At 46.1% G+C, this 23674-nt stretch overlaps 1 protein-coding gene across 3 annotated transcripts in view; it reads left to right on the top strand.

The window, feature by feature from the left end:
* Positions 1-23674, top strand: part of RUSF1 (RUS family member 1) — a 222548-nt gene that overhangs the window by 155724 nt on the left and 43150 nt on the right. For all 3 annotated transcript variants that reach the window (XM_086931664.1, XM_086931665.1, XM_086931666.1), the window contains exons 9-10: positions 4703-4773; positions 4931-5115. In XM_086931664.1, coding sequence (XP_086787790.1) covers positions 4703-4773; positions 4931-5115 — 256 coding nt within the window. The remainder of the gene's footprint in view (positions 1-4702; positions 4774-4930; positions 5116-23674) is intronic.

Raw genomic sequence — 23674 nt, 5'->3', positions numbered from 1 at the left:
CAATAAAACTTAGATTTTCATTAGTGTGAAATTAAACACACCAAAAACGGCTACTAATGTGTTGAAAAAAGGTATCAGTTTTAATGTAAATCATATTAAAAACACAGTAACTCAGAATCAGTAGAATGATTCTGTCTTTCTTTTAATGACATATAGTGCAGAACATAAACATGTTATAATAATCTTGTTGAACACTTCATTTTATGAAAAGTCAGCTATTTTTTTCTTTGTTAACTAAAACAGCAGTTGTGCTCTGCGACTCATTTTTCACCTTGGCTACTAGTTTAGCAGGATGCATTATGACTCCACAACAGAAATCTTTAATACCTTAGTACAATTGAGTAGCTATGTCATATCGTTATTACAGATGACTAGAAGCTTCTCAACTTGTCTGTAATAAGGAAATCAGAGGGTGGCTTCTATACAGAGATGGCAGGTTTCCATATATTATAATGCTTTAGTGCAGCTTTTAAAACCATTAAAATTCTGATTACACCCTCTGATGTCACCATTATGAAGGGCTATTACAGTTTAATGAATTTTTAAGAAATTCAAATACAAGCTTTCTTTGCACCTTTCCGAGGTGCATGGCTTCCTAGCTCGCATAACGCGACCAGCGCATAGGGCAATATTCTCTGTACTCCTTTCCAGGGCCTGAATGTTGTCGATGTCCATGCACACATCATACATCAGCATCCACACACCTTTTTTTTTGTAATATGTTTTCTTTCTCTCAACTGAGCCTATGTAGTCTTTTATCTGTTTTCAGCAATGAGGTTCTATTTCAAACCTCCACATCTCCTCCCTTACACCTGTCCACTACCTCACCGTATAGCATCCTATGTTGCATCATTAAATAATCCCCTCTGTACATTTTGTTGCATTTTTGGCTCTTCCTGTTTAGTATTGTTCTAGTACTTTCCGCAAGGGACATCATCCCACAGCTTACTAATCTACTTCCTCCTGTAGTTTGTCTTCCGTCTATGGTCAAGTAGTGTTGGCTAGTTGCATAGATCTCCTGTCTTCATAAATGTTCAACCACCTTTTACATTTTGACAACTCCAACTTCTCCTTGCCCATTTCTATTGTTTTAATTTCCAGAGCTTGTGCTCTCCTTTATTCTACAGCGCTCAGTTACTTTGCATCTAGCTTTGTGCTAAACATACTTTTAATTACTCCAAACACATTGTTTGTTATTGCAGTTTCTCTTTTCATCTCTCCCACTCTTTCTTTTACACTCTCTCTCTCTCTGAACGTCCCTTCAACTGCTGCAGTTCATTTCTCCTCTTTCTCTGTTTCACTGCTTCTCTCTTCCTTGATCTCTCTATCTCTCTTGATCTTAGTCCTTCCCATCACTTTTCCCCATATCTTGCACTTTCTCTTTCTCTACTGTGAGCCATTTTTAGGTCTCGCACCTGGCGATACAGCGCGAAGCGCTGTCTCCAGCGAGACCTATAGCCATTGACTATGCTGTCGAAGGCTTGCAAGGGAGACAGGAAATGGGAACGCGCAGGCTGCAGGTGGGACTGTATATGTGAACGGGCACGGTCACCACGTACAGTTACGCGCTGTGCCCTTCTCCTGTACGAACGGCTCTCAGGGCGTCACAGTGCCGCGGGCCTCCTCTGCCTTGATAGATAGGTGACCGAGGATCGGGCGATGGGGCTTCCATGATGGCTGAGACTCTTTCCCGCACATCCCCTGGGGCGCGTCCTTTAATTGTACTTATATGCTTGCCCAGGATCAACTAGTACTGCCTCGATCCCGCTGGCCTGTGGAGGGTGATTGCTCGACTGGCACTTGCCCGGGAACCGCTAACTGGTGCGACCGCCGTACTGGAGGCCCATACTGCCCCCTTGTCTGTCTGTCCGGGGCCCACTCCAGCTTACCAATTTGGGCTTTGCTCAGAAGGCGTATGCCCCCCTTCATATCCTAAGAGGCGACTAATACCTTAATGTGCATTTCTTATCCCGGACTACAGCCTCTGTCACACCCATACACCCCCTGCATTTGGACCTGCCTGCCAGGCCTTACTAATCTGATAATGCTCCGAGCTCAGCGGCTGTCACAGACTGTAACTTAAGACCGCACGTGTCGGCTGCCCTCCACTCTGGCCTTCCCCTACTCTCTCCTAGAATAAGTCCTTTGTACCATACACTTCTCTTTGAGCACATATACTCCTGCACATGCTTGCCATCATGGGGAAAGGGGATCCCAAGCAGTGGAAGCTCCGATTCGAATGTGCCAAGGTGATGAGAAGACCATAATCTCTGTCGGATGTGGACGATGTAGCATTTAACACCAATACCACTGAACAACTTGGCGACTCTGCTGCCACCATAGCTGAGCTCCATGCCGGTTATGCAGCATATTTACACTACACTCAATGCAACCTACACTCCAAATACCACTCAGGGCCACATAATTACACGCCACATAATTACACTGCACTCCATGCAACATACCCTCCAAATACCACTCAGTGCCACATAATTACATGCCACATAATTACTCTACTGAATGCAACACACTCCACACATTACCTCTGTGTTACATAAATATATGCTACATAATTACAATGCACTCAATGCAGCATACACTCCAAACAATACCACTCAGTGCCACATAATTACACGCCACACAATTACACTCTACTGAATACAACATACACTCCACACAATACCACTCAGTGCCATATAATTATATGCTACGTAATTACACTGCTCTCAACGCAACATACACTCCAAATACCACTCAGTGCCACATCATTACACGCCACATAATTACACTGCACTCAATGCAACATACACTCCAAACACCACTCAGTGCCATATAATTATATGCTACGTAATTACACTGCACTCAATGCAACATACACTCCAAATACCACTCAGTGCCACATAAGTATATGCTACATATTTACACTGCGCTCAACGCAACATACACTCCAAACACCACTCAGTGCCACATAATTGCACGCCACATAATTACACGGCATTCAATGGAACTGTTAGATTCGGGGGCCTCTGGTTGGCACAGGTATGCACTTGTGACAAACAGGGACCCCTCCTCTAGTCAGGGTAAGAGAACTACTCCTTAGAAATAACCCTTGCTCACCCTCTAGGTAGTGTGGCGCGAGCAGAGGGCGATAGTTAGTTAAGCATTTATGATCACACACTGTAAATATAATGACCCACCACAAATGGACACCAGTCGTAAGGTTGTATCAAAAATACGTAGACTTTATATAAAAATACTCAGTTGCAGATTTATCACAAGACTATATAACATTTAGCAAATGGGACCACCAGATTTAAATAGGCAAAACGTTCTTAAGTGTTCTTTGTCAGCAAGGTGCGCTGTGGGTCGATGTGCGCTTCGCGCTGGTGAAGAGACCCGTTAATAAATGATGGATGACAGGGAAAACAAACGTTGCGGACCCTGGATCCAATGTGAACTCTGGATCGAGTTCAAGTGACACGCACATCAGGGCTTGTCCTACCTTATGCTTACAATGCACCCTGCCCGTGGGCCTACCAAAGGGGTGACTGATATGAAGTAAAGGGAAGGGTTAGAGGCTGGTAAGTGTGTGCACTTACCCAGCCAGCATGACAGTACGAGTCTGCACGCAGGTTCTGCAATGGCAGACCTTAGACACATTTTACAAGGCAGCTTCTGTGGGTGGCGCAACCCGCGCTGCAGGCCCACGAGCCTTATCGGTATTTACACTCCCTGACATCCCTGGTGCACTTTATTGGGGAATGACAGTAAATCCAATAAGCCAATCATGGAAATCAATTACACATATACACTTTACATTGGGAGCACTTGCACTGCAGCACGGATTGGCCGTGGCGTAGTGCCGTGAGCAGCGAATACCAGCAAAACATCTGAGGCACATCAGCAAAAAGTGGAAGGGAGACTCACGCCAAGGTGCCAGGTCTAACAGGAACATATACTCCAAATACCACTCAGGGCCACATAGTTACACACCACATAATAACATTCTATCTATTACATCACCACAGCATCACTCAGCACCACTACAGCATCACTCTGGGGCATTACAACATCACTATGCGCTACCACAGCATCCCTGAACACCACAGCATCATTCGTCCCCACCACAACATCACTCAGCGCCACCACAGCATCAATCTGTGCAACCATTCAACAACAACTGGTTCAAATATGTTCTCTCAATGTTTCAAGCTTTATTACAAATGTCACAAAAAGATGTTGATATTTCACTTCTTGGATTTTCGTCACAATAAAATACACTGAACATAATCTTCACAAAAGTTATTTACAAAAGTTTAAGCTATTTCCATTATAAATTACAATAACTTTTATTTAAGTATTAATTATTTAAAAAAAATTAAAAGCAATTGTTATTTGTAATATCAATACATCTAAGTCACGTAAATACAACACATATTGCATTACAAATGCTATAGGTGTCACATTTGCAAAAGTTAAAAGTAATGGCATTGTAAATGACAAAGCTATTAATTTTGCTATTTTCAAAACCAACACAAATAAAAAATTTGTCATTTACAATACCAATAGCTCAAACTTTCCTAATGCGAGACCTATTGCATTGCCAATGCTTGTTCTTCTGTGTCGTCTTATCTTTCTGCCTTCATCTTGTACTGTCTTGTGCTTTCTCCGTTCTCACACTCTCTATTACTTGTCTTTGTAGGAGACCCTTGTCAATCTCGCCGGTCTGCTTGTGAGCCTCCTCCTGATCCCTTTGGTCACAGATAATCTCTTGTGAGTGAAGGGAATAATGTGTGCCGGTTTCTGTGGGGGATGGTGAGCCACTGATTGTGGGACTGATCTGTGTTGGCATTGGTTGTTTGTTGATGTATGCTTGGCTTTGGCTTGATTAGCTGTTTATTCATTATCCTCTTTTCTCTCGCCCCTTCAGTCTTGTTTACGTCCTCTTCTTCTTCTTCACTGGCCTTCATCTCTACGCCAATTACCGAGCAGTCCGGGGCATTGTCATGGATACATTGAACCAAGCGCGCCTTACCATTCTGGTGCATCACTTCCTGGAGGATGGATGTGTCTTAACACCGTCCGCTGCCAATCCTGAGGAGCCACTGTTTCCAGGTGAGGCAGCTGGTGTCTGCGGGAGCTAGTGATCTTCTGGGGACTCCAAGGTTTTGGACAGAAAGTTACTTTTTATTACAGGCAAGATAGGTATTTACCTTGTTGTACATGCAGGACACTAAGTTACTTCTTAGTGGAGGCAGAGCACCACTTGCATTCGGATTGAAGCAGAACTAGATTTCTTGAAGAGCCTGGGTGTTGTCTCTTCATTACAATGTTTACCTTTACCTCCCAGGTTGCTGTTATTCTCTGAAGGACATTATTTATTTTACAGATGTCACAGCTACCATTGATTGTAAGTTTGAAAGAGATGTTACTGAGATGAACTGAAGATCTGGATCTTGCATTATACATACAAGAAGGTCACTCATGAGCTATTCAACATATATAATATTCAATAATAGCCCATGCTAATTTCAGCAAATTGGAGGATTGACAGAACACTGGAAAACATTGAGGAAGTAAAGCTTTCACCTCGGTGGGAGTTGAGTTGAGTTGAGTTGTTGATGCAGTTATTAGGATGAATAGTTGGTAGGTTAGTTGCAAACCTCAAAACGTATCTGCCAACTTTCCTCTATAAAGTGCTTATTGGTCTGTCGCTAGCCAAGACCTTTTGATTTGACAAAAATTATATGTATAATATACTTATGAGGGCTTTCAGCTAATCTTCTTCATCCTTTGGTATCGTATTGTTATTGACATTTTTCTTCTGCCCACTATAGCTTAGGTGAGTGGAACATTGATCTTCAACCACTGGCTGACTTCACTGTGAATAACGGCATTCTGCTGTTTCATGAGGAGCACGTATACACAAAATAGTTTTGTCAGGGTTACCTATGGCAATATGTGCTTCTAGAGAACAAAAAGTATATTTTTGCATTTACATATTTTTTTAATTGATGAAGGCACAGCAAATTCCCGAACAATAAAATAAATATAAAAAAAAAAGGACACAAAAAACAAGCATTGACAAAGCCAAAAAGCTGGTGGCTAACACCAGACCTTTGGCTTCGCCAGTGCTTTAAAGAAAAAAAAATATATATATGCTACATGTTAAAGTTGAACATAGTTGGCAAGAATCAGCTCATATGCATGCCGAAAGCAAATATTTGATTCATTTAAAATCCAAAGGACTTGGTTAAATAGGTAAGAGTGGCAATGGAGTGTACAAGTTGCTCAGAGTTAATCCTAAAAGTGTCTCCATTTGTAAAAGATTCTGCTGTAAGAGGGTTCAGCTTCAGTTAGATTTCTGACCTCTGGGAGTGTGTTTTATCAAGGCAGAACCTCAGGCAATGGATGACAAATGCTGATCAGACAATAAGATTCCGTTGAGTATCAACCGAGTACTGACACACTACAATGTCATGGTCTGGTTCTAGAACCCCAGGGAGTCACATTTAGAGATTAAATAGCATTGGTTAAGGGACGGGAACGTGGTGGCTCCATCTGTAATTGGGAGAGGAGGGGATGTGTAATAGTCTGTTTGTGACCGCTAAGGATTTTCTTTAGGCCCCATCGAATAATGTGCTTTTGTTATTTGCTTCAGATATTGTTTTGGTGTAAAACTCGGATTTCTTTTTGAAGATGAGTTTTTGTTGGATGAGCAAGCTTTCTTAAAGGGCTTGTAAGTCAACAGAGGGCTTTCAAGAGTTCCATGCGTTGCCAAGTTTCCTAATAGTGTGTTTGGGGGGCATTAAGATTTTCCTAATACTGGGTGCCCTTGGCTTTATTTTGATTTCCTTGGCATGGAGGGGAACGCAAGTATCCACAAGAGGTGTATGTGGATACTGAGAGGAGAACTTAGTGTAGGTATCTTCTGAGGGATGGAGGTTGTTAGTTTTGGGGGTCTGTAGTTGGCACAGGTAGGTACTTGTGACAAATAGAGACCCATGCCACTAGTCAGGATGAGGAGATTACACTCCTAAATAACCCCTGCTCACCCCCTTGGTAGCTTGGCACAAGCAGACAGGCTTATCTCAGAGGCAGTGTGTAAAGCATTTGTGACCACATACAGTAACCCAGTGACAACATTACAGATGGACACCACACAAGGTTTTTATATCAAAAATAAGTATAGTTTATATAGATTTACCACAAGACCATAAACGACAAAAATACACAATACTGTTACTTTAAGATGGTAGTTTTAGCTTAGTTCAGTTCAGGTCTTAAGATGCAAGACTTAGCGTCAATGTACCTTACGATGCGTTGTGCTTCCACGACAAGCAATGTCTCCGCAAGGGAAATGCAGCAAAATTCCGGTGCAAAGAAATAACGACGTGAAGATCTTCCATATGCAGCACGCTTCTCCGGGGATGCGAGAAGTTCTCGGTTCGATGCGTGGGCTGCAGCGGCGACACCCTTGTTTAGAAGTGCGATGACAACAGCTTCAGCTGCGACACTCTTCTCACACGTTTGCGTGAAGCTTCGCACAATGCGACAACTACAGAGGCGACATCCTTGTTCAGAAATGCGACGGCAGCAGCTCCGACGGCGGCGCGATTCTCGGGGGATGCAAGGCGCTTTCCTCGATGCGGTGCAATGCGACAGTTCCAGCGGCGACACCCTTGTTCAGAAGTGCAACGGCAGCAACAGCGACAAGCTTCTTCCTCGTTGCGAGACTCTTCTCACGATGCAGTGCAGTGCGACAACTCCAGCGCCAACATCCTTATTCAGAAGTGCGACGGCAGGCAGCAGCGACGGCGACATGCTTCCTCTTTGTTGTGAGACGCTTGGCTCAATGCGGTGCAGTCGACAACTCCAACGGTGACACCCTTGTTCAGAATTGCGACGGCAGCAGCAGCGACACGCTTCCTCTTTGTTGTGAGACGATGCGGTGCAGTGCGACAACTCCAATGGCGACACCCTTGTTCAGAAGTGCGACGGCAGCGAGGGCGACAAACTTCCTCTTCGTTGAGTCGCGCTTCCAGGTCCTAGCGACACGCAGTCCCTCAGAAGGCTCAAAACAGCAGCAGGCACTTCCAAAGAACTCTGGTGAACTGGGGGTTGAAGTCTGTTGTCCATGAGACTTCAGCAGGAGGCAAGCTCTTTTCCAAGCCCTCGGAGATCCTTCACAAGTTGAAAGCAAAGTACACAAAGTTCCTTTCTCCTCTCTTTGGCAGTAAGGCAACCACTGCAGGCCAATCCCGTAAGCAGCACTTCAGCTTAGGAATAGTCTCTCCTCAGTTTTTTTCACGTTCCTCTCCTCGGCAGAGGTTTCTTCTGGTTTGTCCAAAAGTGATCTAATTTCATGGGATCTGGGTCCCAATATTTATACCCCAAAATATTTTGTTCTCTGAGGGGAGAGGAGCCTTTGCCCAGTCCAAACCAGTTCTGAAGCACTCTGTTACCAGACTTCTCCTTTCATTTCACAGTGCAAGGCAGAAACATCAGATGCCCCACAGGAGGTGGAGCCAGCATTGTGGAAGGGAGGCAAAGCCCTATTCAATGTGCAGGTGCAACTCCTCCCTCCCATCTAGATGCAGATCTCTCTATTCACCACTGGGCTGACCCATCCTGTCTCTTTGAATCCCCAGCCCTGTCACTCACAAACTCCAGACAAGGAATACACAACCTAACAGAGGCAGGCTTGTAAGGTTTAGGCAAGAAAATACCTACTTTCTAAAGTGGTATTTTCAAACACAGAATTTTAAAACCAACTTTACTAAAAGATGCATTTTATCGTTCTGAGTCCAGGCATACTAAACTCTAATTTCTCCCATGTTCTCTGAATCAGTTAGGATTATAAAATGTAATAATTCTAACAGCCCATTTTGGCCTTTGGAAAACAGGTAGCCTTGCAATAGTGAAAAACGAAAATGGCTGTAATTCACTATTAGGACATGCCACACACATCAGGGCTTGTCCTACCTTATACTTACAATGCACCCTGCCCTTGGGCCTACCATAGGGGTGTCTGATATAAAGAAAAGTGAAGGTTTAGAGACTGGCAAGTGGGTGCACTTGCCCAGTCAGCGTGACAGTACCAGACTGCACACAGGCTCTGCAATGGCAGACCTTAGACACATTTTACAAGGCTGCTTCTGTGGGTGGTACAACCAGTGCTGCTAGCCCACCAGCAGCATTTGGATTTACAAGCCCTGGGCACACTCAGTTCACTGTACTAGGGTCTGACAAGTAAACCAAATAGCCAAACATGGAACTACTGATTAATACATCAAATTACAACAAGGAGCACTTGCACTGTGGCACTGGACAGCAGTGGCACAGTGCCCAAAGCATCTAACACCAGCAAAAATACAAGAGGCAACAGAAAAAATGGAAGGGAGACCCACGCCAATGGTGGCAGGTCTAACAGAGGTGAATGGAGGATAGAGTGTGAAGGCCAGTCCTATTGAAGAGGTTCTGAAGGACTGAGAATGCAACGGATATCTGCATGCATTAGCTTCAGGCATTTGTCTGAAAGTTCTAAGTGCATCCCATTTCCGGAGCTGTCACTCAGTGTTGTCCAGAAATTGCATGCTCTCGAAGGGGGACTTGAGTTCAAAAGAGAGTGTACCCAAACAGTCACATGGTCAGTGGTATACAATGATCAGTGTTTCTAATTCCTAATGAAAAGCTTATCTCGAGGTGAGCAATCTCGCCCTAAAAGCCCGATAATGGTGCAGAATTTAGCCAATTATGACTATTCACCGGAAACAACACCAACCTACCGTGGAGATACAAAGTTAAAAGTGAAATGTTTCCCGCACCTGTAGGTTCCAACAATCTGGGTAATCGAAAGCACACTGAAGATTCTGCCCAAACATGAACCAGTAGATTCCTTTATCATATGAACATGGCATAAAATCAAACTGCACTCCAGTCTGACCTGATACTGCGTAGATCCAAGACACTTCAACATGGTAACCTTTATTTTAAGTTCCACATCCAACATTCTCACTCACATATGTAGGCTCACAAACACTTGGCAAAAAGAGCAGGAATCTCCCTCTTTGTTGGACTTTGTTCAAATGTCACCATACAGGGGCCCCATTGAGCTTTTGGTTTTTTGAGTTCTCTGCAGCGTGAATGATTTCTAGCCTAAGATTGTTTCAGTAGTCTGCAGCCCAAGATTTTCAGCTCATTCTTCGGGCAGCAAATGGGTGCTAGTAACTCACCATATACATACCTGCTGCTTCCAAAACCCTGAAAGATAGATTCTGTGCTTTTGACCAATGGGTAAATGTGTAAATGTGCTGGACTTGTAAAGCGCACAGCTGCCCGTAAGCGTCCCGGCGCTTGCTTAGGGAACCCGTCCTGGTATTCCCCTGTGAGAAACCACGGCAGGGTGTCCACAAGGTGAAAGCCAGGCATCCCGCCGCGAGGGGCCGTAGTGGAGATTAAGCAAGCTATTGCCCAGAGTCGCAGAGTGTGACCCCGTGAGTTGAGTAGGCACCAGAGCGAGAATTGTCGAGTCCGTGGAATTTTGAGCCCGAGACCCGCCGAGGCGGGGAATTGAACCCTGGTCCACAGTCGATCTCAGCTTCCGGGTCTGCCGCTCTAACCACTGAGCCACGCTTTTCCACTAACTGTTCTGATGCTGCTCACCCTCCTCTTTCATCAGGCTTAAATTCATGAGAACCTTTCAGCAGAGGCGATGAAGGTTGCATGGTACATATAGATGTATACCGTGAGTCTGTTATTTGTAGAAGCATTAGCCAGGAAGAAAACCTATTAAAAATCGTTATTAGTGACCAAAATGTGTCATGCTTCCACAGGTTGGGAGTCATACCAAGAGCCATCATGAGTAGCTCGCCTATAGGTGTAAAGTAAGCATTAATGGTTCACAATGTGCTACATATTACTTATTGTTGAATATATCACCAGTGGTTTTCAAAATACTAATATATCCTTGATTTCCCAAATGGTGCACTATGAATCCCGGCTCCTCGGGTAACACTCTGCATGTGTGAATCTTGATGGTGCTAACCTCTACAGTCAAGTCAGAATAAAGTTTATTTAGACCATTGATCTTTAAACCACAAAGAATACACATTTTTTAAATTCTTAACCCCTTCCATGCTCATGACAAGGTCAGCTCGTCATGGGTGTTACCTTCGCTGTGCATTTGACGAGTTGACCTTGTCATGAACAATGGGGATCATGCATATCCAGCGCAGGAGGGGAAAACCCCCTAGCAGCCAAGGTGTTAACCCTTTCCATGCTCATGACGAGCTCAGCTCGTCATGAGGCACAGTGGAGCTGTGCTGATGACGAGCTCAGCTCGTCATGAAGTGATGTAAATCTGAATTCTTCAGCACTGGAGGGGAAAATGTGCAGCAGCGATGTGGTTAAAATAGTTACAAAAGCAGTATCTCATTCCATAAAAACTATGAATTTTCATAGCCTCTACCATAGTTAAATTAAGACAATTTCTTACAACAGCTAAAAGACATTCAAAAATTCCCATAAGAAAATAAACTGCACTAAAACCTGTTTTAAAACGTTGAAAGGGATAAAACTTAAATCTCTGTTCCTCATTGCTCAATCTAACTCTCCATTCCCTATTCCATGAAGAACCCTTTAACAGCTTGGATAAACTTTGCCACAGCTATGACAATATCAAGGTGATGCATATCCGGAAGGAGCTCGATTGCTTGCAGACGGGACCTAGTACTGTATTTCATGAAAATAGGTCGTAAAAACAGTTTTCGCTGGATTACTAATTTATGACAATCCATTAATACATGCAAATAATTACATTTCATACCGATCCTGCATGTGCATTTACCATTTGGACCCATCAATTCCTTTTTTATTTTGTCGTTTGACCGAGCTGGATTGATCCCAATTCCCACCCCTAAAAGTTCCATTCTAAGCCCCTGATTTGGTAGGGTGTGTAAGTAGGGATACCAATTTTATTTCCTCCAGCTATTTATCATGGGTTGCACAGACTCTGTTTTTTAATAGATATTCCATATCATTCAGTCTAGCACAGTTCCTTCCCTAGGATTTTAAGCTCACTTTTTGATTCAGCAATAAGCAGGGACTGGGGGGTCCATTTCCACTTTTAACTTATCACAAATGGAATACAGTTTCTTTCTTATTTCTTTTGCCCACCTAAGTTCACTCTGCTGAATCTCCTCCATACACCATTGTGACATTTTCATCTCTTCTCCTGTTCCTAATCGTTTCCAGAATCTTAGCAAACCCACTTGTACCTGGACATCCCACAATGTCACATCTAGCTCTAATCTAATTGACTGTAACATTAATGAGCTAGGTAATGACAGGAGTGCTTTTAAACATTTCCCTTCCTCGCTGTTCCAAGTACTTTTCCCTCCTAAGCACTGTACTGCATTGGTGGGGGGATCATTGCATTGAAGGCCTTCAGCAGTGGTCTATGGGACATGTCACCATAGCTACGATTGAAGTTTTTTTTTAATTTTTATTTTATAAAAACCTTTATTGAAAAACATGAAAATACAATAGCAGTCATACAGCCACTTTGGGTCGGCTGGCAACGATTCCAAAATCATATCAGGATGAAAGAATACACAGCCCTTCAGCCGACAACCCTAGGGCCCGGCGGCGTTTAGCCAATCATGCTATGCCATGCTTCAGTGTACAGGAGGAATAAGGTTTTGATTTTATCTTTTAAAAACACCCCCCCCACCAACAAGTATGAGAAAACTTCTGCAAGGGCTAAACAAAAAAGGAACAACCATGAGTAAACCTTCTGGAGCGAGGGTACCACATCTACGGCTATACATAGGTAACACAAAGCATATCCGGGAGGGGGAGAAAGAGGGAACAAGAGGTAGCCAGCAGCACATAGACAAAATCTGGACAAGAAGGAACGCCATGCTAAGGGGACTGTAACAGTTCCGGTGGGGGCTCAAAAGGAGGGGTACAAATCTCACCACGGTATTGATTCCACAGACTCCATATCTTCCCCCATTTCTTGGGTCTGCCCGAGCAATGTACACTGTTTTTTCACGGAACATGCACCAGTCCATGTTCCTGGACCAGGCCGACAGACTCGGTGGCCTAGCCGACCCCCACAATTGCGCAATGTCACGCTTGGCAATCATGTTACCCAAGGTGGCCCACTGCGTTTGGGCCACATTATAGTCGTTGGGCTCCCATACATTTAAGAGACATCTTCGGGCCTCAGGCAGAAGAGACACCCGTTACCTCAGACATAACACCATGCACACGAGTCCAGAAGGACGCTTCCAGCATGATATGAAGGAACGTACCCACCATACCACAGCCACGTTTACACAAATCCTCCGAAACAAACCCCATCCGCAACAATCGAGGACCCGTCATGTACACTCGGTGTAGGATTTTTAGCTGCACCAATCTCAGACGGGCCGAGATTGCCACCTCCTTCGGGGAGGATATCGCCGCCTGCCAGTCTTCATCGTCAAGTTCCAGTCCATCACCGGTCCAGGACATGCGAAGCTGTAAAAGAAGGTCTGCTCTGTGGTTTATCAATTTTTTGTTTATGAGAGAAATCGTACTGTCCGGGACTTGCCCATCAAGTACTCTGTCCTCCAGGGGCGAGGAATCTGGGACGGGCGTACCAGCCGGCAACGCAGAGGAAAGGGCGTGTCGAACTTGCAGGTATCGAAAGTATTTACGAGGGCCGAGCTTAAATTCTAGCTGCAACTCCTCAAAGGATTTAATCTTGTCCTTCCGCAAAAGATCACCCACCGCACTAATTCCAATAAGGTCCCATTTGTCGAACCCCTTGGTCGTCCACGGATTACCCAACTTTTCAGAAGCATAAAGTGGAGTTGCCCGAGTAAGGGTATCCGACCAACCCATGGCAGCGTTAGCATTGTACCAGACCCGAACCGCGACTCTGGTAGGCCCGGTCAGTACCACGTCGGACCGTTTTGAATAAAGTGCCCTATTATAATCTCCGCCCGGAAGCAGCCATTTATCCATCGCAAAGGCCGGGTTAGAAGCCGAATCGTACATCGCATGGTTAACCGAGCTCAGTTGAGAGGCCCAGTAGTACCGTCGGATATCTGGTAACGCAATTCCGCCATCATACCATGGCAGCGTAAGCTTGGCCAAGGCAATCCGGGGACGACCGGCCCACACCAGTTTCCTTTGTAGGCATTCTATATCGTGAAAATTGCTGGAGGGCACTAGATCTAAAGTGTTCTGGAGGGCATACAAGAATCTGGGAAGGGACATCATTTTGAATAAGGTCGCCCTACCCACCAGGGACAGAGGCAGCCTGCTCCATGCCTTCACGTCCGCTTTTAAATGAGTGAGCGGGGGGAGTAAGTTGAGTCAATATCTGACAGCCGAATCACGTGAAATATGAATTCCTAAATATTTGAATCCGGTGGACGAGATTTGTATAGGAGAGATGCGTGGTACAAGTGGTACATCGTCCGTAAGCGAGTACACACAAGACATGGCCCAATTGATGACCAGTCCCGAGTTCCTGCCGAAGGAATTAAGGACGTCCCACAGTACTCCCAAGGATTTCTGGGGGGAGGTGAGGTAAAGGAGAATGTCGTCCGCATAGAGCGAAATGCGATCTTCAAAACCGGGGGCCCACCTAATGCCCTTGAGGGATGGCTCCCATCGCAACCAGGCCGCCAAGGGCTCGAGAGCCAAGGCAAAGAGCAGCGGAGAAAGGGGGCATCCCTACCGTGTACCTCTCCACAGAGCAAAGGGAGCCGACACTCGACCGTTGACGACCACCTGGGCAAGGGGCTCCTCATACAACAGTCGGACCCAGCCAATGAACACCGGTCCAAAGCCAAACTTCGCCAGAGCCGCCCATAAGTATGGCCATTCCACTGTATCAAACGCCATGGTGACATCTAACGAAACCAAAATGGCCGGCTCACGCAACGTATCCGCCCTCGCCATCACGCCATGAAGACGACGTAGATTCAGCGCGGTGTTCAGGGCAGGAATAAAGCCGGATTGGTCCGGGTGCACCAAATCTCCTATTACTGTTATCAGTCGGTTGGCTAATACTTTCGCCAAAACCTTAGGTTCAACATTCAGAAGCGAAATAGGTCTATATGAGGTACAGAATTCACTGGGTTTACCCTCCTTAGGAATCACCACAATAGATGCTAGTCTCTGATCACGAGGAAGCAAGCCTCTCTCTCTAGATTCCAGAAACATCGAGCGGAGATACGACGGCATTTTGTCCGGACACAACTTGTACAGCTCGATGGGTAGACCATTCGGACCCGTAGCTTTACCCGAGCGAATGGAGCAAATAGCGAGCGCTACTTCATCAGCGGAAAAATACGCCTCCATTAGCTCTCTATCAGAATCAGACAGGCAAGGCAAGGCGATATCCCTAAGCAAAAGACGGGCGTCTTCCTCTGGCCGGTCTGAGACCGGCGCATACACCGTTTGAAAGTGAGAAGCAAACTCCTCCACAATCTCCAGCGGATCCGTCACACGTACACCATCCACTCGCTCGATCACAGGCACCACACGATTCAGTCTCTCCCTTTTGTCCAACCACGCTATCAACTTCCCCGTCTTGTCGCCCACATCATACAGACGGCCCATTTGCTCCCGACTCATAGCTTTCGCTGCATTCGTGACCAAGGCCTTATAATCAGACTGCTTTAATTGCAGAACATGCAATTTTTCACGCGTGACCCCATTCTCAAGATCTCTCTCTAAAGCTACCACATCGGCCTCCAACCGCTCAACCTCCTCATTGTGGCGCTTCTTAGAGCTAGCGATAAGCGATAGCGCCTGGCCCGTATCACCGTTTTAAAAGCTTCCCAGAGGGACACAGATGACGACACGGATCCCACATTCTCAGCAAAGTAGTGATCTACAGCTTTAATCATCCCCGCCCTAGTCTCTGGGACCCGGAGATGCCAGGGATTAACTGGGGCGACCCGGCCCCCTGCATTCAAATGGAGATCTATATGGACCCACAGCGGGAGTGGTCCGAAATCCCTCTGGGCAAATGTCGGGCCTCTCGCACCGTCGTGGCCTGGGCTGCGGGCACAAGAAGATAGTCAAGCCTAGCCAAGCTCCCGTGGGCCCCGGAATGGAAGGTATACTGGGCCTGTCCCGGGTGAAGCATCCACCAGCTGTCTACCATACCAAACGTATCCAAGAACTCAATAAGACAGGACTGTGATAGTGTGAGAGCCCTGGGAGGATGTCGATCCACCAGGCCATCAATCACCGAGTTGAAGTCCCCTCCCACCACTAGAAGCCCCTCGGGAACCCCCAGTATCCATTTACCCAGGTCGACAAATGTGGTGGCCTGCAAACCGGGGGAGACATACACCGAAAGGACGACTACCGTTCTTCCTTCCCACCTCCCAACAATCGCTGCATATCTACCCCTGTCATCCAAGATCGTGTCATCAATCTCCAAGGGAAGGGAACTACGGAGCATAATACCAGCCCCTCTGGAGCCCGAAGTTAACCCCGAATGTGCCACCAACCTGTAGCCCCTCCGATTCATTGCATGGAACGTATTCCCCACCAGGTGTGTTTCTTGCAGGAGTACAATGTCAGGAGAGTGGCGTTTCACATATTGGAGTACAATCCCCCGCTTTATTTTGTCCCCCAAGCCGTTGACATTCCAACTTAAGACCCTTAACCCCCTACCCCCCATCCGGAAGTGAGTAGTCGGGTCCCCCGAACCCCACAAAGGAAATGTAGAATAAGCAGCAATACGTAGCCCCAAATGCAGTACAAACAGAAAAAGGAAAACCCAACCCCCCTCCCCCAACACCAAAACAACCACCCCCCACCCTGCACCCCTGCAATAACTCAGAAAACCACCCCATTCAGCAGTGTGCCTGTCGCCCTACCCCAGAAACTAAACTACAGCTAGAAAAGGAAAATACCCCTGGAGGAGGAAAAGCCCCCGAACTCCCCGCCGCCCCAAGGCCCATTTTGAAAAGTCATCGACCCAAACAAGGAGAACAACCCATCGTAACACAGTACAATGGAAGCACACACCGGCGCCTCTACTCCTCGTGGTCCCGTTGGCCGCCTGCAGCACCTCTAGATTGGTCCGCATTGTCCCGTGGCATGGATAGTGTGTCCAACCAGTCACTGACCACCTCAGGCATATCAAAGAAGAGCACCCGCTCATTATGTTCGATGAGCAATCGGGCGGGGAAAAGCATAGCATACTTCATGCCCAGATCTCGTAGTCTTCGTTTCACCCCAGAGAACGCCAGTCTCTGTTTTTGCACCAAGGGGGTAAAGTCAGGGTAAAAGTTGATAGAGGCATTCTCAAACCTTGTGGGACTGCTGGTCCTCGAAGCCTGCAAAATGGCGTCTCTGTCTCTGTAATTGAAGATCCGTGCAATTATGGGCCGCGGGCCGCCCGGAATTCTATGGGCGCGTTCCACCGCAAATAGCTTACTCAAGCCTTTAGGGGCAAGGTGGTTAATGATCAAGTCTTCAACGAGAAGGTCTGTCGATTGATCGGCTGATGTCTCCGGAACTCCGACTATGCGTATATTATTACGCCTAGCGCGACTTTCGAAATCCTCAAGCCGGCGGGCAAACTGGTCGCTAGAGGATCGAAGAGTACGAATCTCAGTTTGGAGCTCGGAGACATCCGTGGTGAGACTGGCCGTCTTGATATCCAACGACTTCACCCTCTCGTTGGTTTTAGCCAGATCCGCCCTGATCAGGCCCACGTCCACCGCCACTGTGTCGATCTTGGCTGCCAAGGTTTCATACTGTTGGCCCATCGACGATTGTATGCTGGCGTTGGCGCCCATTACATCTCGAAGAGTCGGCTCCTCCGATTCCGGGGGGCCACCACCAAGGTCCTCCGGGGTTTTACCAGTCCCACTTGGCGAGCCCTTATTGCGTGCAAATCTGTCCATAATGGTGGTTTGGGTCCCACCGACACGAGTTGCAGTTTTGAGAGACCGCTTATCACGCTCAGGCTTGGCCGCCATGGTGGGTTGCGCGCCCCTCCGGGGCTTTTGGGACCTGGTGTAAATGGCTCCCCCGAAGGAAAAACCACAAGATGTCGAAACACAGGGCGTCAATGAAGATCAATCAGGGGACTGCAGTAACCAGCCGGCTCGAGCACCAAACAGCCACCTCCAGTCCTCGCGGCCAGGGAAAAACGAACCCGAAAGTAGACCCCGGGTAGCTGTCCCCTACCACAGGCCGTTGTTGTTCAACTACTTTCGGGGTGCTCCTGATGCCCAAGACCCGGGACGAGCCACGGTGTAGGCCTCTAGGCTCCGGGAAGGAGCAAGTCTGGCATCCGGCGTCCGAGTCAAATCCTGAAAAGGGCCTTTCAGATCAGGAGAGTCGTAGCTAGAAGAACCCGTCGTCAAAAACAGGATTAATGCCAGGATAGTCGGTGGAGGCGGCGAGGGTCTCAGGAGCTCACAGCTCACGCGACCATCTTGGATGGGCGCTAGGCTCCTCCCGATTGTAGTTTTTCAACCCGCTGAAGCTAGGGCTGTAACTTTCTGGGCCTCCAGATGCGTAGTCCATTTTAGAGACTTGGCAAACCATATTCCAAGGTATGTACACTTGTTAACAATCTCTAACTTTGTTTGCCCCAAAGACCAACTATACTTTTGATTTCTCTTCCCGAAGCACAGAATTTTTGTTTTATCCATATTCACTGTAAGGAGTTTAGATACACAATATGTGTCGAACGCATTTAGCTTTCTTTGCAGTCCCAACTCAGTTTGGTCAAGTATTACTAAGTCATCCGTGTACAATAAACAGGATAAATGCTTCCCATTTACTTTTGGACTTGCGCTTCTATCGGTCATCAGGGAAGATGGTAGGTCTGCGAGAAATTTTGAAAAAAGAAGTGGGGCTAATACGCAACTCTGTCTGAGGCCATTGTTTATGGCTACTTCTGTAGTCAAACCCCCTATTGTATCTTTAATGACCTGTGCCCAGTTCGGTCTATGCAACTCTTGAATTATTGCCATGAGATCCTCTGGAATATTATAACTTCTCAGCGTCTTCCAAAGGCACTCCCTATCCACAAGGTCGAATGCTGCATGGAAATGAACAAAACCGCACTATAGTCTGCCCTGCTGTTCCATGGATTTACGTGCTAATGCCCATAAAGCAAAACAAAGATCCATTGTTGAGTGCCCCTCTTTGAAGCCTCCTTGTTCGACCGGTATGATCGAATGTGTATCCACCCATTCTTTTAATCTGCCCAGTATTATTTTCGAGAATACTTTCACTACAATATCTAGCAGATTAATTAATGTATAACTCTTAGGATAATTCCTATCGCCTTTCTGGTGCAGAGGCCTAATAACGGCCCCCCCTCCAGGATTTTGGGATAATTCCTAAATCTAAAACAGTAAAAAACCTCTGAGAGAGAAATTGTGCCCACCAGTCTAGCTGAGCTTTAATTATTACAGCAGGTAGATTATCTGGCCCGGCGGCTCAAGTTAAATTTAACTTCCTGATAGTTTCCTTCACTTTTTCTACCGAGAAGGATGGAATTAGCTCTTTTGACTCCCTTCCTTTAAGGGCACTTCCCTTACTTATTTCTGACACATGACCAGCCATATATAATTGGCCTAGATACTCCTCCCAGGCTGCCTCATCAACCACACAGCTCAGGGTTCCGCGCTTAGGCGTCCTGGATCAGCTTCCTCAACCCTTTCACATTTTTTGTTTCTATTGTTTCCAGTAAATTCTCCCAACATTTTTCTTTTAAAATTCTCTTTTTAGTCCTTACAAATATTTTATATTCTTTCTTTAATTTATTTAGTTTAGTTTGACCCTCCTGGTCATACCTAAGTCATAGGGACCTTTCTACTCTCCTTATTATTATTATTATAATTTTTTTTTTTCTACACAAGATCGAACCAACTTACTTGTTTTCTGAGAGGTGATCTTATCTTTTTAGCAACCATTTCCTTCCTTTTCAGGTCAACTGTAAGGCATTGTACAATCTGGTTGATTTTATCCTCAAACCATGAAACCTTACGATCAATAACTTCCTCCAAAGTTACATTCTGTTGGAAGCTCGCTAATGTCGCTAGACATTCATCTGTTAATTTTGTAGTCAGATTTTTTGTATATGATATAGTCTCCGGAAGGACTCTTTCACAAGATTTTAAGGGCCCCCTCGTTAGTTCATAATATAGGGCATTATGGTCACTTTCCTCTCGCTGCATTACCCAGAATTTTTTTTACCCTATCAAAGTTCCGTGCGTTCACAAACACATAATCTATAGGGCAGTGTTGATTACCTTTTCTAAATGTCTGCTTTTCTGGACGATCAGATTCTACCCTACTATTTAAACTAATTAACCCCTATGAACTCAAGAATTTCCCTAAGGCTTCATCTTGTTTAGTCATAGTACAAGTAGGGAACAGTGCTGGCATTAAATCAAATGCTTTTTTACGATTTCTTTTAGCCTGGGATCTGGTTTTTTTAGGGTTTAATTTATGGTTAAAATTCCCGGTAATAATTTACAGAGCATTTCCATATTTATCACACACAGAGTTAATTTCCTCCTTAAACAGACCCATTTCCCTTTCATACTCCTCTTGAGAGCCCCATTGTATGTAAATATTCACTAAAATCCAACGTTCATTTGGCCTTTCAGAGACTAGAAGGGTTATCTCACTAATCAACACCCATTTGCAAGCTGTAGTTATACACTTCCTTTTTTTTTGCCTTTCTTGTCGAAATAAGCGTCATAATCCCCCCTGAAGGACGACCAAATCTTTTTTTACTAGCTGGTTTATGTTGTACAAATCCTTTGATTGGCGGGGTGTTGTCGCATAGCCAGGTTTCCTGCAGACAGATAATATCTGCCTACTCAGAGGCGTATTTTATGCACTCAATCTTTGTTTGTCCTATCAGTCCATTTATATTTCATGAAATTATTTTTGTGCTATGCGACAACCCACTTCCCTAATCAATCTCACTACGACTGCCAGACTCATTCATGCCCCATACGGGTGGAATGGAATGGAATGGAAGTGAATTTATAGAGCGCAAATTGCTGCCCAGGGGCGTCCAAGCGCTGGAAATAACAGAGGAGACCTCGTAGAGTGGCTAGCAGAGGATCAGTGGGGAAGGTTGAAAAGAAATGTTTTTAACTGCTTGCGGAATGAGGAAAGGTTGGGGTTGCTTCTAAGCTGGAGGGGAAGAGTGTTCCAAGTCTTGGAGGCATTGTAGGAGAGCGTCCTGCTGCCAGACCTAGACTTTTTATTCTTGGGACCGTGGCCATAAAGGTCTGGCTTGAGCGGAGGTTCCTGCTAGGTTGGTAGTGGGTGACTAAGTCACGGGTAATGATAGGACCTGTGTCCCAGAAGGCCTGATGGGCAAAGCACATGGCTTTGAAGAGAATTCTCTGGCGCACTGGTAGCCAGTGGATGCTAGCCAGGCCGGCTCTCACTGATTGCCTGCGAGGAAGCTCGGGCAGTGTGCGGGCTGCACAGTTCTGAACTGTCTGGAGTCTGCGTAAAGTGTAGTCAGGGGCGCTGAGATATAGAACGTTGTTAAAATCAAGGCGGGACTGTATTAAGCCCTGGATGGCTACCTGCTTAGCCTCCACGGGTAAAAGGGGGAGGATTTTCTTTAACATCTTGAGGAGGCCAAAACAGGTAGCCGAGAGTTTTTTGGCCTGGGTGTTGAAGGAGAGAGATCTATCCAGCCACACTCCCAGACTCTTGATGTTGTCCTTGGGTGCTGGGGGGGGTGCCTAGACAGGGGGGCCACAAAGAATTGAAAAAGCTGGGGTCATAGGGGCCCAGGAGCATCAGCTCCGTTTTGTTGCCGTTTAGTTTGAGGGATGAGGACGACATCCAGCTCTTTACTTCCTGTAAGCACTCTCTAAGTCCGCCAGACTTTGGCGTGCTGGCCTCCTGTGCCAGTGAGACCACCAGCTGCGTGTCGTCCGCGTAAGAGATGATCTTAACCCCAAACGGACGGACGACCTCAGGCAGTGGCCTCATATAGATGTTGAAAAGGGCAGGGCTTAGAGAGGAGCCTTGAGGGTCTCCGCACCTTAGTGGTCTACTGGTGAACACGGACTCGCCATCGAATACTCGAAAGGATCTGTCCTCCAAAAAAGATTTGAACCAGAGCCAGGCTTTGTCCTTGATTCCGACATTTACCAGACGGTGCAGCAGGGTGTCGAGGCTGACCGTGTCAAATGCCGCGCTGAGGTCGAGGAGGATCACTGCCACTGATCCAGGATTTTTCTGGATTCCTCAGTGACCATAAGGAGGGCGGACTCGGTTCCGAATTTAGGTCTGAAGCCCGTCTGAGTGGGGTCAAGCAGTTGGTAGTTTTCTAGGAAATTCACCAGATGTAAGTTGATGTATCTTTCCAAGATTTTGCTTACCCACGGGAGCAGGGAAATAGGCCGGTAGTTACTAAAGTCAGAGGGGCCCAGATTAGGTTTCTTTAGTAATGCTCGAACCTGTTTCCAGACAGGAGGGACAGTACCGGAGGTAATGGATGCGTTTAGAACATCCTTGATGGTTGGCAGGAGTACGGGGAGAGGTGTGGCGCCGCGGCCAGGGCGACTGACACTGGACGCTGGGGATCACGGTTCGATCCCCCGCTCTGGCGGCAGGGGTCTGCCCAGCACCATGCGACTCTGGGCAATAGCTTGCTTAATCTTCCCAACGGCCCCCAGCGCCGAGATACCCCTTCGGGGGTGATTCGTGCGCTATACTAGTACTGAATTTACATTTACTTGTGGGGCTTTCTACAGAGCTCCAATTACCCCAGCTATTTCTTAGCCCGGGTTTCTCTGCAACTATATTAATATTAGCTCTTTCCCCACATGCCCCTACTATCATTCTTGCCTGCCTTTTCCCCAGCCCCGCGTGTCTGGTTGGCTTTCTCTATTGAATTCGGTTTCTGTTATTAGTCTTATTTCTTCCTTCAATATTTCTTTTTCGGCTTTTAAAATTGCCGTTTTAATCAGCCCTGAGTAAACTTCAACTTTTGTAATTTCCATGCCTTTATTATTCAAGTAGAATCCTACCTGTCTCAAGTCTTTTGTCTCAATTTCTTTCAGACTAGGACATTTTGAAAAAGCTAAGATAAGTTTTGAATGATTAAGTGGTACAATCTTTCCGAGCTTTTTCCTCCCCTTCTCTACTTCTGAGGGCTCAAAATAAATCAATTTTTCCACTTGATTCTATTCCTGTTGCACCCAAATTTTTCTTTTCTCTTAAATCTTTCTTTACAGTTAGATTTAAAGGGCTTTTTGGGGTTTTCCTCCCCCTCCCTGATCTCTTAAGGGAAACCTTCTCCTTCTGCGTGTGTTCCCACTTTCCCATCTTTTTCACTTCACTTTCCACTTCAGAAGAGAATGTTTGATGGACCCATTTCCCCCTAGTTGCCACCTGACTCTTACTTTGGGGACTCTCTATCACCCTTTTTAACCTACTGTTGAGTAGGGGAGTCCCTTTTTCAGGAGATTTTTCATAGGGATTCACTCCCTTTTTCCCACCTTTTGTTTTCCCTTTGGTAAACTTGGCTTTTTAAATGAAACTTTGTGCTAGATCCCCTATACCAGGGGTGTTCCCCCCCGTCTCCTGATTAACATTGGGCATCTGGAGATATACACATCATGACAATTGTTCATTTGCCCTG

This window comes from Lissotriton vulgaris, chromosome 7 (assembly GCF_964263255.1).
Source record: "Lissotriton vulgaris chromosome 7, aLisVul1.2, whole genome shotgun sequence".
In the NCBI taxonomy this organism is placed as follows: domain Eukaryota; kingdom Metazoa; phylum Chordata; class Amphibia; order Caudata; family Salamandridae; genus Lissotriton; species Lissotriton vulgaris.
Note: the sequence above shows the minus strand (reverse complement) of the source record. Positions and strands in the feature narration are given on the sequence as shown.